The 16,628-nt window shown below is 48.7% G+C and overlaps 1 protein-coding gene across 1 annotated transcript in view; it reads right to left on the bottom strand.

Annotated features, from left to right (window-relative positions):
- Positions 1-15,982, bottom strand: part of NPEPPS (aminopeptidase puromycin sensitive) — a 35,853-nt gene extending 19,871 nt beyond the window's left edge. The window contains exons 1-3 of the mRNA XM_030966378.1: positions 15,577-15,982; positions 7,526-7,610; positions 121-198 (exon numbers count right to left, since the gene is read on the bottom strand). Of these exons, the coding sequence (XP_030822238.1) occupies positions 121-198; positions 7,526-7,610; positions 15,577-15,699 (286 nt within the window). The 5' untranslated portion in view covers positions 15,700-15,982. The remainder of the gene's footprint in view (positions 1-120; positions 199-7,525; positions 7,611-15,576) is intronic.
- Positions 15,983-16,628: the final 646 nt, after the last annotated feature.

Raw genomic sequence — 16,628 nt, forward strand, 5'->3', positions numbered from 1 at the left:
AGTTAATTACGGATTTCAGCCCACAGCAGCCAAAATCTGCAATTCCAGAGGCTCCAGAGCAGAGTGGGGAGCGCCAGGGAAGGAGCTGCTGTGCCAAGCCCCAGCAGGGAGGGCTCTCACCTTTCTGCAGGGTGCTGGGGAAGGACAGAGTGACCTTTTCATCCTCATTTTGGTAGTTGAACCCTGTGGCGTGAACCTCTGGAAAGGGAAAAACAGCGCTGGCGTCAGAACCGTCCTGGAAAGAGGTTTGGGCTCAAAACTCTGCAAATTCACCCAAAGCAGCTGAGCTCTGAGTGAGGAACTACAGGAACTCCCCCTCATGGTGGAGTGTTGTGCTGAAAAACCCCAAACCTGCAGGAAGAATGGGATTTGTGTCCCAGGAGTGGTGAAATACAGCCCCAAACTCCCCCCCTTGCTGTTAAACACGCCCATCAGTGCAGCAGGATTCCCATTAATTATCCCAAACAGGATGCTTAGGATTTATTGACCTAATTTGCGGCTCTCACTATGAAAATCCCATTAATCTCCACAGCAATGGGGACGGGGGTTTGCTTGGATTTAACCACAAAATAAATGTTGATTTCAGTTCAGAAACGCCTTCAGAAGCAGGGCCCTACTTTGGGCTTCCTGCCCTGCTCTGGCAGAGGATCCCAAAGGCACCCAAAAACGAGGAAATTTGGTATTTACACAGCACAGGAACTACTTGTGGATGCAAAAATCCAAACTGTGAGGCCAGGCTGGGGATCTGCAGGGGGATGGAACTGTCCTGGAGCACCTGGTGCTGCTCCTGCCCTCCTGATCCATCACAGCCTGCAAGGGGATGTGGATCTGTTCTCACTCGGCTAAAAACACCCGGGATAACCCCACAGAACCCCACTCGGCAAGCGCTGCTCCCTCCATGCCCAGCCACGGCTGCAGCCTGTGAGGAAGGATCGTTATTGAAGAACCTTAAACCTGCTCCAAACAGCATCTCCAGCTGCCAAAGCCGGCAAGCCCGGACACAGCCATTCCCATCCCCAAACAAAACCCTGCCGCTCAGCCAAAGCCCCGAATGACAAAAGCCGGGCTGAAATGACAATTTTAGTCACAAAAGGACTCGTTTCGCTGCTCAGGTGTCGCTGCCAGTGTTGGGTTTCAGCCCCAGCGCCCTGCAGGAGGCCGCAGTGACAAAGGGAAATGGAACCGCGGTTGTTTTATTCCAGTGAAATTTCCAGGGCTGTTTATTCTGCAGCAGTGTGATCTCAGCCCTGAGCCCGAGTTAATTCCAACCTCTGCTCAATGCAGGAGCTGCAGGGATGAATTGGGTTTAAGTACAGGTTTCACAGAGCTCTGCTCAGGGTTTAGTCTGAGTTACCACCGTGCTGGGGTGCAGAGCACTGAGAGGCTCCAAAAAAACAGCAAAAAACACAAGGCAGGAATAAATTACAAAAAAAAAAAAACCTCTACAGGGTCAATCTTAGGCTCAATTTTAGGCGCTCCTGATCTGTGCTCAGGAGTTCCAAGATTTTAAAAATCAGCCGAGTTGAGCACTGAAGAAGAATCCACCCAAGGACACCCAGCTGCCAGCAAATAAAAGTTTGAGTTTTCTTCCTAAAACTGGGGATACCGAGGCAGAAAATGAGCCAGGAGAGGAGAAAACGAGCCAGGAGAGGAAGATCTGAAGGAGAACAATCCCGCTGGGTGGGATTGGGTTCCAGCAGAGGAGCTGGGTGCTGATTGTGATCCTGATTATTTCCAGAGTCCATCAGAGCAATGAGGGCGACCCTGGCCACAGAGGGCTGGACACCTGCTGGGAATTCATGGATTTATCGATAAATAAATCAATGGGAATTGGTCAATTGAGGAATCCTGCTGCTGGAGCCGTGCTCGGAGGGTCCCCGATCAGCCCAGGAACGCAGCAACGCTCCCCACCTGGGTTTGGGGGATTTTCGGTGGATTTTTGGTGGATTTTCAAACACCACCACAGCAAAGCCACAATATAAAAACATTTTATTCTTTTTTACAGCTTCTAAAGGCCTGATCTGATCCTGCAGCCTCCTGGAACTCAGGAATACACAGGAATTCCTCGCGTGGAGCTTCTGCCAAAGGCTGACCATGGATATCGAGCTGCCCCCTCCTCCTCTCCCAGCTGTTCTCCCTTTGGGTTTGAATTTGTGGCATTTCTGCTGCTTGGGAAGTTCTCACTTGTCCCAAAAAGCCCAGAGGTGAACATCACCAAGGCTGGAAGATGAAACACTGAAACCTTCAGGGTTTTCTAAATCTCCAAGCAGCTCCTTACAAATCAAACCCCAAAACAACCGGACATGAACCAACGATCCCAAATTACATTTTCTCTTTTTTTTTTTTTTTTTTTTGGTTTGCTTGTTTTTTTTTTTTTTTTTTTTTTTTTTTTGGTTGTTGGGTTTTTTTGTGGTATGTTTTGGGGTGGGTTTTTTTTTTTTGGCTTTTTGGTTGGTTGGTTGGTTTTTGGGATTTTTTTTGTTTGTTTTTTTGGTTTTGTTTCGGGGTTTTTCGTTTTGCCTTTTTTTTTTTGTTTTGTTTTTTTTTGTTTAAACTCCTCATTCAACGCCAATAATTTAATCCAGAGCAGCAGAACCACGGAAAACACTGGACAATACTTTTTGTTGGAGGGGAAGGGAGCTGCTGCTACCAAAGCCGCGAGTGCAGCAGAGCCTGGCTCAGTTCCTGGGGCTGGAAAACAAAAGCTCCTGAGGGACCAGCCCAGCTCTGCAGAGTCTGGCACTGCAAGGTTGCAAGTTAATCACTTGCACATTACAGCACGGCCCGGGCTGGGAGGAGAAAAAGCTGCTGGTGGCTCTGTGAAGTTGGAGGGGAAAAAAAAAGATTTATTTTTTTTTTTTTGATCACGGAGAAAAAGAAAATAAGAAATGAGAAAATGAAAATAAAGGGAGGAAGCACCCAGGAGTAAGACGTGTTACCACTTAAATCAGAAACAATACACAAAACAGAGAGGGGCTGCTGCAGGTTTGAGGTGCTGGAAGCGGGAGCTCCCCAAATGCTCCAGCAGCTTTTGGGATAAATCACATTTCCTGCAAAGGGATCCGGCCGTGGGCGACCCCCAGTCCTGCTGCACCCTCGGGGGGCTCCCTGCAGGGCCCAGAGCCCAAGCCAAAGCTGAGAGCAAACCACGGAAACTTTTCAAAAGGGAACTTTCTCAAAATGCAACTTTTTCAAGGAGCCCTTCTGTGGTGTGGAGCAGTCACAGGTAATTAAGGTTTGGGTTTGATTTTTTTGATTGGTTTGGGTCTTTTGGTTGATTTGGTTGGGGTTTTTTTTTGGTTGATTTGGTTGGGGTTTTTTTTTGGTTGATTTGGTTTGGGGTTTTTTTGGTGGGTTTGGTTTTGGTTTTTCTTTTTGGTTGATTTGGTTTGGGGATTTTTTTGTTGATTTGGTTTTTTGGTGGGTTTGGTTTTGGTTTTTTGTTTTGGTTGATTTGGTTTGGGTTTTTTTGGTGGGTTTGTTTTTGTTTTGGTTTTGGTTTTTTGTTTTGGTTGATTTGGTTTGGGTTTTTTTTGGTTGATTTGGTTTTTTGGTCGGTTTGGTTTTGGGTTTTTTTTTTGGTTTATTTGGTTTGGAGTTTTTTTGGGTTGATTTGGTTTTTTGGTGGGTTTGGTTTTGGGTTTTTTTTTGGTTGATTTGGTTTGGGGTTTTTTTTGGTTGATTTGGTTTTTTGGTCGGTTTGGTTTTGGGGTTTTTTTTTGGTTGATTTGGTTTGGGGTTTTTTTTGGTTGATTTGATTTTTTGGTGGGTTTGGTTTTGGGTTTTTTTTTGGTTGATTTGGTTTGGGGTTTTTTTTGGTTGATTTGGTTTTTTGGTCGGTTTGGTTTTGTTGGTTTTTTGTTTTGGTTGATTTGGTTTGGGGTTTTTTTTTGGTTGATTTGGTTTCTTGGTCGGTTTGGTTTTGGGTTTTTTTTTGGTTGATTTGGTTTGGGGTTTTTTTTGGTTGATTTGGTTTCTTGGTCGGTTTGGTTTTGGGGGTTTTTTTGGTTGATTTGGTTTGGGGTTTTTTTTGGTTGATTTGGTTTTTTGGTTGGTTTGGTTTGGGTTTTTTTTTTGGTTGATTTGGTTTGGGTTTTTTTTTTGGTTGATTTGGTTTTTTGGTCGGTTTGGTTTTGGGGTTTTTTTTTGGTTGATTTGGTTTGGGGTTTTTTTTGGTTGATTTGGTTTGGGTTTTTTTTTTTTTGGTTGATTTGGTTTTTTGGTCAGTTTGGTTTTGTTGGGTTTTTTTTTGGTTGATTTGGTTTGGGTTTTGGTTTTTTAAATTGGTTTCTTTTGGTTTTTTGGGTTTTTTTTTTTGTTTGTTTGTTTCTGATTTTAACTACCACCCAAATCTCTGGTGGAACACCCAGGCCCATCCCCATTTTTTTCTAAACTCCAGCTCATCCTTGCTCGTCCTGAGCCAAGGCATCCATCCGGACACGTGCACACCTCGGTGCTAAAATTCCACTGGAAACGTTAAAAAAAATCCCAACAGCTCTGGGGAGAAAATAAATATAAAAATGTCCAGCCAGTTTGAATTCAGCCACGGAAAACTCTGGTGTTTTGAGCAGCTTTGTTCCATTACAGCACTGCTGGCGCAGAGGGAACCCAGAGCCCTCCCTGACAATCTCAGTTTTGGGCTGAAACTGAGGAATTTCTGCTCCCCGGTGCTCAGTCTCTGCTGGTTTTGTTACTCAGTTCTTGCTGCTCCTTTGTGGATTACACAGCAAAAATTCTTCACTTTGACTTTAAAGCTGCGGGGATCCTCCCTCAGCTTCCTGTCAAATATTGGGCAACAATCTGCTTTCCCTGCAAATCTGCATTAACATTCCAAAGTCCTGCCCTCAGCTGTGTCCATCAGCACCAGGAGCTGCAGCCAAAATCTGCTGGGCAGCCTCAGGCCAGGGGCATGACAAGGCATGGGGGAAAAACCAAATTATTCTGCACAGGAGTCACCGGGTCAGCTCCTTAAACAAGGAACTGGGGTCTGTTCAGTGAAATCTCACTCCCACAGCTGCTTTCCAGGCTTGGAAAGGAGATAAATTCCCAATTATTTTTTATTTTTAGCGAGGGTGAGACAAATTCCTGCCCACAGAACGAAGGGGGGCAATTCCTTAGAACCACCATGAACTCGTCCCTTCCCACACCTGCAGCAGCGAGCTCCCAGGTTCTGATGGCTGCAGGGCTCATTCTGGGCAGCACTCACACAGCGCCCATCCCCAGCCTGAGCCATCAACAGGTGCCAATTCCATGCAATTTTCCTTCCAAAGCCATTCTGCTCCTTGGCACCTTCCCAAATCCCACAGATCTGTTTTTGACCCCACGGAGCCTGGGTGTGATGATGGCAATTCATTATTTTTTTATATTTTTTTAATTTTTCTTTCAAAATTTCTAAATATTTTTAATTTTTAAGCAATTTTAATTGTAATTTTAACTATTTATTTTAATTATAAATTTGAATTATGTCTATTTTAATAAGTTTAATTAGATTAATTTTAATTTTATTCTTTTTATTATTTTCATTCTATTATTTTCTTTATTTTCACTTTATTAATTTTAATCTTATTAACTTCAGTCTTTTCATTTTAGTCTTTCCATTTTTTTTTCCATTTTATTTTTTTCCATTTTATTTTTTTTCCATTTTATTTTTTTCCATTTTATTTTTTCCCATTTTTTTTTTTCCATTTTATTTTTTCTTTTCCCATTTTTTTTTTTTTTCCATTTTATTTTTTTCATTTTATTTTTTTCCCATTTTATTTTTTTCCATTTTATTTTTTTTTTTCCATTTTATTTTTTTTTTCCATTTTATTTTTTCATTTTTTTTTCCATTTTATTTTTTTCCATTTTATTTTTTTTCCATTTTATTTTTTTCCCATTTTATTTTTTCCATTTTTTTTTTTTCCATTTTATTTTTTTCCATTTTATTTTTTTCATTTTATTTTTTCCCATTTTATTTTTTCCATTTTATTTTTTTCCATTTTATTTTTTTCCATTTTATTTTTTTCATTTTATTTTTTCCCATTTTATTTTTTCCATTTTATTTTTTTCCATTTTATTTTTATTTCCATTTTATTTTTTCCATTTGATTTTTTTCCATTTTAATTTTTTCAATTTTAATTTTTTCCATTTTATTTTTTTCCATTTTATTCATTTTAATATTTTAAATTTCATTATTTTCCTTTTATTGTTTTCATTCTATTTTAAATACATTAATTTTAGTTAAAATTAATTCTATTTTTAACATGAATTACAGCGAAGTCACACCTCGAGTGTTTATGATGCAGCAGCTGGTGAGTGCCAGTGTCATTCTCCCTTAATAAGAGAAATAACTCCTAACTAATAAATGCTCAGCAGCCACCTCACAGCGGCAGGGCCAGCCCTGAGGTGCCAGGGGACAGCCCCGAGCACTTGGGGACATTTCTCCACCGCTGTGGCCCCGCTCCAGGCTCCTGCCCGGCCCTTCCTGAGCTCAGCTCTGCTTTTCCACACGCGCCCTCCTCCCAAAGCAGCTTCCTCACGCCCAAGAAAATCCTTCAAAATCAAAAAAGAAACCAAACCTGCTGAAATGCAAAGCTGGGCGGGGATGTTCTGCTTGGCACCGTGGAATTGCAGAACCTTTTGGGCTGGGAGGGACCTCGAATCCCTCCAGTGCCACCCCCGCCAGGGCAGGGACACCTCCCCTGCCCCAGGCGCTGCCAGGGACTGCGCTGGGCACCTGTGCCAGGGCCTGCCCACCCTCACAGGGAGGCATTCCTCCCCCAAATCCCCTCCCGAGTCCATTTCTCCATCTGTGAAAGCGGAGCAATGCTGCAAGGACCTGGAAAGTGGCACCATGGACTGGTTTGGGTGGGAAGGGACCTCAAATCCCACCCAGGGCCCCCCCTGGGGAACTCAGTGACTGCAGCTGAGTGTCACAAATTTCAGCAGCAACTTCCAGCCTTCCCCTGAGCTGGATCCCAGGCTGGTCTCCTCCTCACAGTCACCCTTTTCCACGTTGTCCAGCACTCAGAAAATCCTGCTGAATGCCAATTCAGTGTTGTCTGTGCTCTCCTAACCCTTTCCTGGGACTGTTTCCTACTGCAGGCTCTTACTGATGCATTCCCTGTCAATATTTCACTTTGTCAATATTCCCAAATCCATAGGCACAGGTGATGTCCTTAGAAGTTTACACAACATCCAGATATAAAAATAATATCAAAGCAGCCCAGCATCCTCTGCCAAACCCCTCAGGAGAGGTGGAGGAGACTGAAGGAATTTTTTACCATAACAAAAATGAACACAAATGAAGGAATTCCTTTGCCATAACAAAACTGAAATAATTTCTTCACCACAACACAACTGGCGGAATTCCTTCACTGTAACACCACTGGCGGCCATGAGAGCCAGCATGGAATCAAGATAAGGAATTCTGTGCTTCCAGGGGCGGGGCTGAGCTTATCAAAGCATGACATCATTTCGTTATCAGAGCTGCTGGGCTGCTGGCAGCAGCTGCAGAGGCAGAAACGAAAGCAGGCAGGGCTCCCACCTTCGTCTCCTTCCGGGGCGTAGGACGCGGTGATGATGTCGATGTCGGCGCAGTTCATCACGATTTGGTTGGTTGCATTTTTCACCTGCAAGAGAAACTCCATCAGCACCAGGAAGAAATGGGAATTCTCAGCTCTCGCCCATCCAAAAAGCACCTCCAGCTCCAGCTGTTTGAAGGAGAGTTGGCTGTTTGGGATGGAGAAGGAGGCACTGCAGAGCAGGAGCTGTGCTCAGCCACTCATCTCCACTGGGAATTATTTAATGCTGGGTAAAAAACAGGGCTGAAAACTTCACAATGGGGCCCTTGTGCAGGCCTGGGAATCCAAACCCAACAAAAACAGATCCTGAGCCCATCAGCCTCCTCTGGGGACGGCCTAAGGGAGAGCGGAGTGAAAATCTCTCTTGGAGATATCACCAGCACAACCTCTGTGCGTGCTCCAGGCTGTCAGAGCTCCTCAGCTCAAAAACATCTGCCAGGAGATTCTCCTTCCCCTTTCCTGGGAGCTCCCCTTCTGCCAGCTCTTGGCTCCACACTCCCTGCTTTATTCACCCAGCGCCAGCTCCCAGCGTAGGAATAAACCGTGGGGCTGTGCCAGTTCTCTGTTTGAATGCGAGAGCCTGAATGCAGAGGAATTCAAATTAAATAAAAATTAATTACAAAGGGGTAAAATATTTGGGAGTTAAACCAGGGAGTTATTCAGACATTTATGGCTGGAACCACCAGAATGATCAGGCTGGATCAAGCTGGGAATCCTGCTTGTCCAGGATAGGATTTCTAGCAGGAGGCACCAGCAGTTTCTTAAATAAAGGAGTAAAAATTTCTGTAACAACCAACCAGATTTAACACAGGCACGAAGAAACTGCTTCCTACCCCAGAATCAGCTCACTAAAGCCCAAGAAACTCCATCCCTGTTTTGTTTTCCCTCATCATTGTAACCTTAAAACGCCCTGTGAACACCTGGAGCCGTCGTTCCAGGTATCCACGTCTGAACTGGGAGCCAGGTACCCGCTGGAGCTGCCTCCAGCTCTGGGGTCTGGACAAGGAGGGCCCAGAGGAGGTGACCAGAGGGATGGAGCAGCTCTGCTGGGAGGAAAAGCTGGGAAAAGTGGGATTGTTCAGCCTGGAGAAGAGCAGGTTTAGGCTCCCTGAAAGGAAAATGGAAAGAATTTCCAAGGGAAAAGGGGCATGGGGTAGAAGTGCCAGAGGACAGGGTTGGGTGGGATGGAAGGAGGACTCCTTGCCTGGAGGGGTTTCCCAGAGAAGCCCCGGCTGCCCTGGACCCCTGGCATTGCCCACTGAAGGCCCTGGGAGCGCCCTGCCCAGGGCAGCGTGGCGCTGGCTGGGATTTAAGGCCCCTTCCAACCCCAGGTCCGCAATTGCGAGGCCCTGTGCGTGCTCGGACCAGCTCACCTCACATCACTATTTGATTTTGTTTGTAAAGCCACAAGAAAAGGCTCAGGTGCCCCCCAGTGCTCCCCGTGCCACCAGGGCCTGGGGCCTGAGCGAGAGGAGCAGCTGGGAATAGACCAGGAATGGTTCCTCGGTCATCGGGGACAGAAAAGCCAAATGTGAGTCATTTCACGGAGAAGGGAGGGCTAAGGGATTTCAGTCTGGGGTTTCACAGGTGTAGGGCGGTCCATGCACGACCCCACACACCCCAGCCCAGCCAGGAGCTCCTCCTTGACCGCTCTGACCTGACAAATACCCCTGGCTTATCCCCGCTACGGAATTGTTTAATTAGCAAATATTATGTAAAGAAATATGATGCATTCACACTTTGTGAGCAGCGACTGCTGGTGCCTCCTCCCAGCTGCCCTGCAGTGGTGTCGCACCGAGAGGGGCAGCATGGCTGTTTTCACCCCTCGATGGAATTAAAATCAAATCAATTTTAATTAATAAACCCAACCTGACTGTGAAAACAATGTTTTTGCAAAGCACTGAGAGCAAGTCTAACAGCTGAGGTGACGCAGGGTCAACTTGATTTTCCCAGGAAAGATTTACAACCTGAAATCCACTTTTTTTTTTTTTTAAATTCTGAGTGCACGAAACTGAAAAATTACAAAGCTCCCCCCAAACCCAAAAATCAAATCTCAACAGTTTTTACCACAATACTGGAGCCTGGGGGGTTTTCAAGGTTTTTCTAAAACACAGAAAAATCAGGATGAGAAAAGCTTTTTATAAGTGTCTGGAGACCTTTATTCAATCTATAAATCCAAATCTCTCTGGATTCGGAGCTGTCCAAACTGCAGACAATGTGAGTTTAACAATGGGCTTGATCTTTAAAAAACAACTTTTTCCAGAACACAACTTTCAGCGGAGCACTGAGCCTGCACAATAAGAAAGTTTAGGTTTAAGCAGAGAAAATCCAGAGGCTCCTTAAACAGGCAATTATCTATTTTTAGATATTTTTTCCTCACTTCCTACCAATATCAAGCCAGTTTTATGAGAGGGCAGCATAGAAGAAAATATCTAAATGACCCAGGAGGGTAAAAAAGTTCGTTTTTCTAACTATCCAAAAAAAAGGGATGAAATTCACTTCACAAGCAGAAATTCTGCCTGTAGAGCTCAGCGCCTTCTGAGAATCCAATCCTGAGGGGAAAATGAATTTTTCCTGTTGCCAGCAGGAGCCTGCTCCCTGCTCCACTGAGGTGCAGCCACACCTGTGAGAACAACAACACAACAGGAGCAGAACCTGCCCCAGCACGGGGCACTTATGACCAGGAACAGCTCAAAAAGGAATTCATTTAAAAAATGAATTTTTATCCCTCCAAAATGCCACCTTCTGGAAGGAGGACATTCTGTTAATGCAGCGGGTTTTTATGTACTAAAGGCCAGAAAAAGCAAATTTCTGCGTAAGGTAGAAGCAGTGAGCAGTGTGTGGGGTTGTCACCCTGCTTCATCTTGCTCGGGAATATAAAAAATAAAATAAGAAATAAAGAAGAAATATATAAGAACTAGACTTTTCAGCGAGGAAAATGAATTAATTTAATTTAATTAACTGAGAGAAGAGCAGTTCTGCACAGCTCAGAAATCAGGTGGGCCAAGGGGAATCTCTGCAGGGAAGGAATGGTTCAGGATTGTAAACCCCTGGCTTTTGATGAGTTAAATTGAATACTGAATTAACCAGAATTCAAACACTATTTTGAGGTCAGACTCAGGCACCACGAGCAGGGAAGGGGAAATTCATCCAGCAGGAGAAAGCAGCTGAAATCCCCCCCAAAAAGTTTAATATTTGATAGAAGAAAAGTTTAAAATGTCAATTATTTAGCTCTGCCAAGCAAGACCTAAAAGTGCTGAAAAGCTTTTGGTGGTCAAAGCAGAAAAGGATTGGATGGAAAATATTTTCCAATCTTTTGGGATATCAGGAACAGGGATTTGAACTCCAGCCTACCTGAAACACAGGCTGAGGTGCATCCAAAGGGATCTCCTGGAGCCAGAATTAATCCCAGATAACTCCAATCTTGTCACACAGCTCCAGAGCCCTTTTCTAAAAGCAGCACTACAACAACTGCGGGTGTTTTTAGCAATTTTCTCTCTAAAAATAGACACCTACATTTACTCTGGATTTGTGTTCCAGGGCGTGTCCCTTGTAAGAATTCAAAGCTTCAATGAGGAGAGCAACAGAGATTTATTAACCTGCATCTCCGGCAAATTCCAGTGGCCAAGGAGTAAAATTAACAACGCCAGGACTAATTGGCCCACGGGAAAAACCCCCTTGGTTCCAAAGCACATCGAGGTCCAGAGGTGTGGGATTCACAGGGGTGAGTAAATCCCTTTTGTGACCGCTGCAAACCCACCCCAGCCTTGGGAATTACGGGGCTCGAGGAGCCTTTTGGGGGGCAGAAGAGTAAAACACCCCAATGTCTGAGCTGATGACATAAGGAGAGCCCTGAGGGGCTGCCAGGCCCTTTAACCCCGCACTGCAGGTTTAATTTCACGCGCTGGAAATGCAAATTGCAAGGCTGGAGAGCAGGGGATTTATCCTGGACCAGCTCCCCAGGAGCACAAATACTACACCCAGCGAGCTCCATTCGGCCAGGATTCCACCCCAGAGTGTCAGCATTAATCTTTAACCAGCTCCATACATTCCTCAGGCCGGCAGATATTGCATAATGAACCTATAAAAAGCAGCAGACAAGCAGTTAAATATTGCCAAATCTGCCAGAGACGCATTAAATGCTGCAGCAGGGATTTGAGAGAGCCCAGGCTGTAAATTCCGCCCCGATAAGTTGTTCTGCAATCCAGGAACACCTCGGTGGAGTTTCCAGGCAGGGGAGTGAACCAGCTCCCAGGAAGGGAATTTATGGGCAGGGAAACGCCAGGAAGCTGGGAGGCAGCCCTGCCCCTCGCAGGTGATCCTCCCAGCGCTCAAAAATCCCATTTAAAAGCCTAAAAGCTGGAGGCAGCTTTGTTTCTGCTGCTGGACAACGCCAGGGCCACACATCCCTTCTTTGTTCCAACCCTCCCAAGAGCCAAAAAAGTGGGGAAAAAAAAGAAAAAAAACTAAAGTTTGACCCAGACACTGAGTAATGCAAGTGCCCTGTGCTGATAACCAGGCCCTGAGAGCCAAGGCTGGCGTAATTAAAGCTCCAGCTAACAGAGGAATAATGAAAATGAACCATTTCCACCCCACAATCTTAATTGTGCTCGTGGAGAGGCATCCCCACGCCCTCAACAAATCAAGTTTAAATGCTGGGAGATGACATAAGTGGCAGAACAATCACAGGAGTGTGAGCAGGAGACTCTGTTCCAGCTCTGGCTCTCCCACAGCCACACTCTGTCCCAGCTGGGACCAGGGCTCCTTGTGAAACAGTTCATTTAAGGATTTTTTGGGGTTTTCAGCTGTGATAAATGGGAATTATGTACTGTCAGTTTATGTAATTGTTACACAACTGCACGGACTTCAAAAGTATTCATGTGGCCACAAATTATATTATTTTAAAATCTGGAAGAACCGGTCAAAATGGTAATAGATGGGTTACCAGAGCCTTCAGAAGCACAGCTCCAATAAAGGGCTGTGAAATTCAACTTGCCAAGGTTTCAGGATCATTCCTTTATGCAGGGGGGACAATTCCCTGAGCTGAACACAGGAACAAACCGCAGGCAGGTCCCCACTCCCCTTTCCAGGCTTTGAAACCCGCTGCCACCTCTTATCTTTTGCATCACCGGAGGTTTTATCCCCTGAAGATTATCTGGAGTTGCCATGCAAGTGGCAACATTTATTGTTGTGGCACAAAGTGCTCCAGGTTATTTATAGGTCCTAAAGCCAACACAAGTGTCCTGCCCCACAGCCAAGGCTGGGACTTTTTTATTTGTTTTTTTTTTTAGGGTTTGAAAGCCCCAAATTCTTCACAGAGGGCTGCAAATCCTATTACTGGAGTGAGTAAGAATGATCAAGTGTTTACTTGTAATACCTTGACTAAACACCACAGCCTGCACTAACTGCACTCTGCTCTTAAAGATGCCAAATAACAAAGCAAACAAAGCATTTTGCAGGCTCTGGAGACTTTTTTCCTGGTTTTGGGGGGTTTTTATTTTCGGTGTCAGAGCCTCAGAAGTCACCCCATGGCTCCGAAAGCATCACTGGTGTGGATTATTGCCATTATCCAGCCGGGATGGAGCAGAGGAGCTGGCAGTCATTACTGATTGGGATTAAAGAAACAACTTAAGGATCTTCAAGAGGAGGCAGCACGTGTATTTTCCCCACCCCAAAATCAAAACCGTTGTGTTTTAACATAAACCCACTTTTGCCTCCATGAGTTTACAGAGACCCCAAAGCTCTCAGGTGGTGCTGGAAACAGAACATCTCTGCTGGGCTCAGGCTCAGGCAGAAAAGGTCCTTAACTGAAGTCATTTGACCCCAAAAGCACCCAAATGTCTTATTTTCTAGACCAGCTTGACGGAAATATGCTGGTAGTTATTAATTTTTGCTCATCAAGCCCTGTACAGAGAGCATCCAGTGGATGAGCTGGCTGTGCCTCTCCCCATCAAGGTGCAGAGCAGTTCCCCTCTGATTCTCTGGGATTTCCCTGTGCTTTGGGCCCTCGGCAGCCCCAGGAACCTCTCGAGTCTCCCAGCCCTGCTCGGGCAGGTGAACTCACCCCTGATCCACTTCCCTGCTCTCACTGGGAGGTGCCTCCTCCTGGGTTCACCGTGTTAAAAGCTATCCAAAATAAAGATACATTCTTTAGATCTGTTTCAAAAACCTCGCCCTCTGGGGTTCGTTGGCGCTTTTTCCCCTCGTCTCTGCTGTGGGAACACCAGAGCAGCTCTCCGGGATGTGAGAAGGGATTTTTTACAGCCTGGGACCTGCGGGGTCGCCGCTTTTCCCTCAGCGCTGCTGGGGAAGCGCAGCATTCCCCATCGCCAGGCGGAATCCTCTGCTCCAGGAACCCACCTGGACACAGCAGGATATTCAGAACACTCCCCGGGAATGAAACCTGCAAACCGGCCAGCCCTGCCCGGAGGAACCTCCGGGCAATCCCTGCATCCCAGGGCAGCTCCCAGGGCTGCTCTCCCCGCTCCTCTCCTCAGCACCGGCTGAAAAAGCCTCTGCTCCCCTCCCCCCGAGCGTTATTTTTAACCGGGATGATTTCAGTGATCCCATTTACAGCCCCACAGCTGTAACACGGCCGGGGTGTGAGGACAGGAATAGGTGGCTGCGATTAGAACGCAAGAAAACGGGAATTTCTCAAACCGGCCTTTTTCAAACTGAAACACCCCAAAAGGCAGCGGCGGCCCCGAGGTTGGAACCAAACCCCCGAGCCGGGAGCAAATCCACGAGGAGATTTCGGCTTTCAATATTTCTGTCACATGACACAAAGTTACTCATGTCTGCTTGGGTTCCTGCAGGTCCCCGAAGTCACAAGATCCCCCATCATCCCCAGCCTTGGGCCTTCCCCAGGGAAGAGCTCGCCTTCTTCTCCACCTGTGCTTCACATCCCGCAGCTTTTATTGCCTCCTCGCATTTACTGCCTATTTAAAACCAGGTTTAACCACCCCTTCAGCACAGCAAGGCTTACATCTGCTCACATCCCAAGACTTAAAACCTCCCTCAAATATTTCTTTTAAGCTCTCTGTGCGACCATCTAATTTTCAGAAAAAAAAAAAACAAAACCCCCCAAAAATACAGTTATGCCATTATAATTCTATACCTCTCTGAAATCGCAAGGGAAAAAAAAAAAAATACGTGAAAGCAAATTCGGGAAATCTTGGCAGAGCAGCCAATGAGAATGACTGGGAGAGACTTGAAGGATTTCACAGAACTGGTTCCGGCTCTGAAGCACGAGCACGGCGAGGAGGATTTTTCTCGCCCTGCAGAAGAACGCGGCGAGGTTTCGGCTCCGCAGACCTTTCCCGGCTCTCATCCCCAGGCTCTCCCCGCAGCTCTCCGTGACACCGAGGCCTACCCTCCCCGGGAGCCGCACGGGGGGACTTCTCCTTTCACGGCTTATTCGGCTTTCCCAGCAAAATCCCCATCCATCCCCAGGCCCGCTCGGAGCGCAGCTCGGCGGGTCCCCGGGGGGCTGCGGGCACCGGGGATCCCGGCCGGGCTCATCCCGGAGCTCCCGGGGCTCTCCCGCAGCCCGGCCCGGGCCGGCCCAGCCCGGGAGGAGCCGCCCGGGGGGACCCGCGGGGGCCGCAGCGGGGCTGGGCGGGGCTGCCCCCGAGCCGGGCCGGGTTCAGGGGGTCCCGGAGGGCTTTCGGGGCGCTTGGAGCGGGTTTGTCCGCCCTTCGCGAATGGAAACGCGGAGGAGAGGCGGGGGAGCCCCGAGGGGCCTCCCTGCACCTGCCCGGCCGGGCCCGGGGGGAGCGCGGGGGAACGGGGGGATCGGGGCCGGGGGTCCCTCGGGGCACGGCCGGGGAGGGGCCCGGAGCGGGGAGCGGGGTCCCCGGGGCCGGGGGGAGGCACCCCCGGGGGTGAGGAGGGGATCGAGGAGGGGATCGCGGGGTCCCCTCGCGGGGCGCGGGCCGGCGGGACCCCTCGGGGGCGGGGCGGGAGGAGGAGGATGAGGAAGGCGAGGATGAGGAGGAAGAAGGGGGGGCCCTACCTGCACGGCGGCCTCCAGCTTGCCCTCGAAGGTGAAGTCGATGAGGTCCGGCTTGAGGCAGAGCCCATAGTTGAGGGGGGACACGTCGGCGGGCAGCCGCTCGAACGGCCGCTTCTCCGGCATGGCGGGAGCGCGGGGGGTGCGGGGCTGCGCCCCCGGCGGGGCGGCGGCGGCGGCGGGGGGGGGGGGGGGCGGCGGGGGGGCGCGGGAAGGGCGACGAGGCGGCTCCGCGCGGACGCACCGAGAGAGCAGCGGCGGGAGCGGAGGAGGAGGAGGATGAGGAAGATGAGGAGGAGGAGGAGGGAGGGGCGGGGGCGCGCGCGCGCTCCCGGCTCGAGGCGGCCCCGGTTGGGGAGTGCGGGGAGCGGAGCGGGAGGGGGAGGGAGAGAGGGAGGGAGGCACGCGGGCGGCGCGTGCGCGTGCGCGCGGCGGCGCCACGCGGCCGCGCACGTAGCGCGCGCGGGGGGCGGGGTGGGGAGGGGAGGGGGGGGAAAGGCGGCGGGAGGAGTTGCGTAAGCGCTGGCAAGGAGTGCGCCTGCGCAAAGCCACGCCCCGCGCGGACACACCCCTTTCTCTAGGACACGCCCCTTCCCGGTGCTGCGGGACGGGGCAGCCCCGGTAATGGGGATCCCGGTAATGGAGATCCCGGGAACGGGGATCCTAGTGAGCCCCGGTAATGGGGAATCCTGGTGTGTCTGTAATGCGGATCCCGGTAATGGGGATCCCGGTAACAGGGATCCCGGTAATGGGGACCCCGGTAACAGGGATCCTAGTGAGCCCCGGTAATGGGGATCCCGGGAACGGGGATCCTAGTGAGCCCCGGTAATGGGGAATCCCGGTGTGTCTGTAATGCGGATCCCGGTAATGGGGATCCCGGTAATAGGGATCCCGGTGAGCCCCGGTAATGGGGATCCCGGTGAGCCACAGTAATGGGGATCCCGGGAATGGGGATCCCGGAGAACGGGGATCCCGGTGAGCCCCAGTAAGGGGGAATCTCGGTGTGTCTGTAATGCGGATCCCGGGAACGGGGTTCCCGGTGAGCCCCGGTACTG

This window comes from Camarhynchus parvulus, chromosome 27, assembly GCF_901933205.1.
Source record: "Camarhynchus parvulus chromosome 27, STF_HiC, whole genome shotgun sequence".
NCBI lineage: Eukaryota > Metazoa > Chordata > Aves > Passeriformes > Thraupidae > Camarhynchus > Camarhynchus parvulus.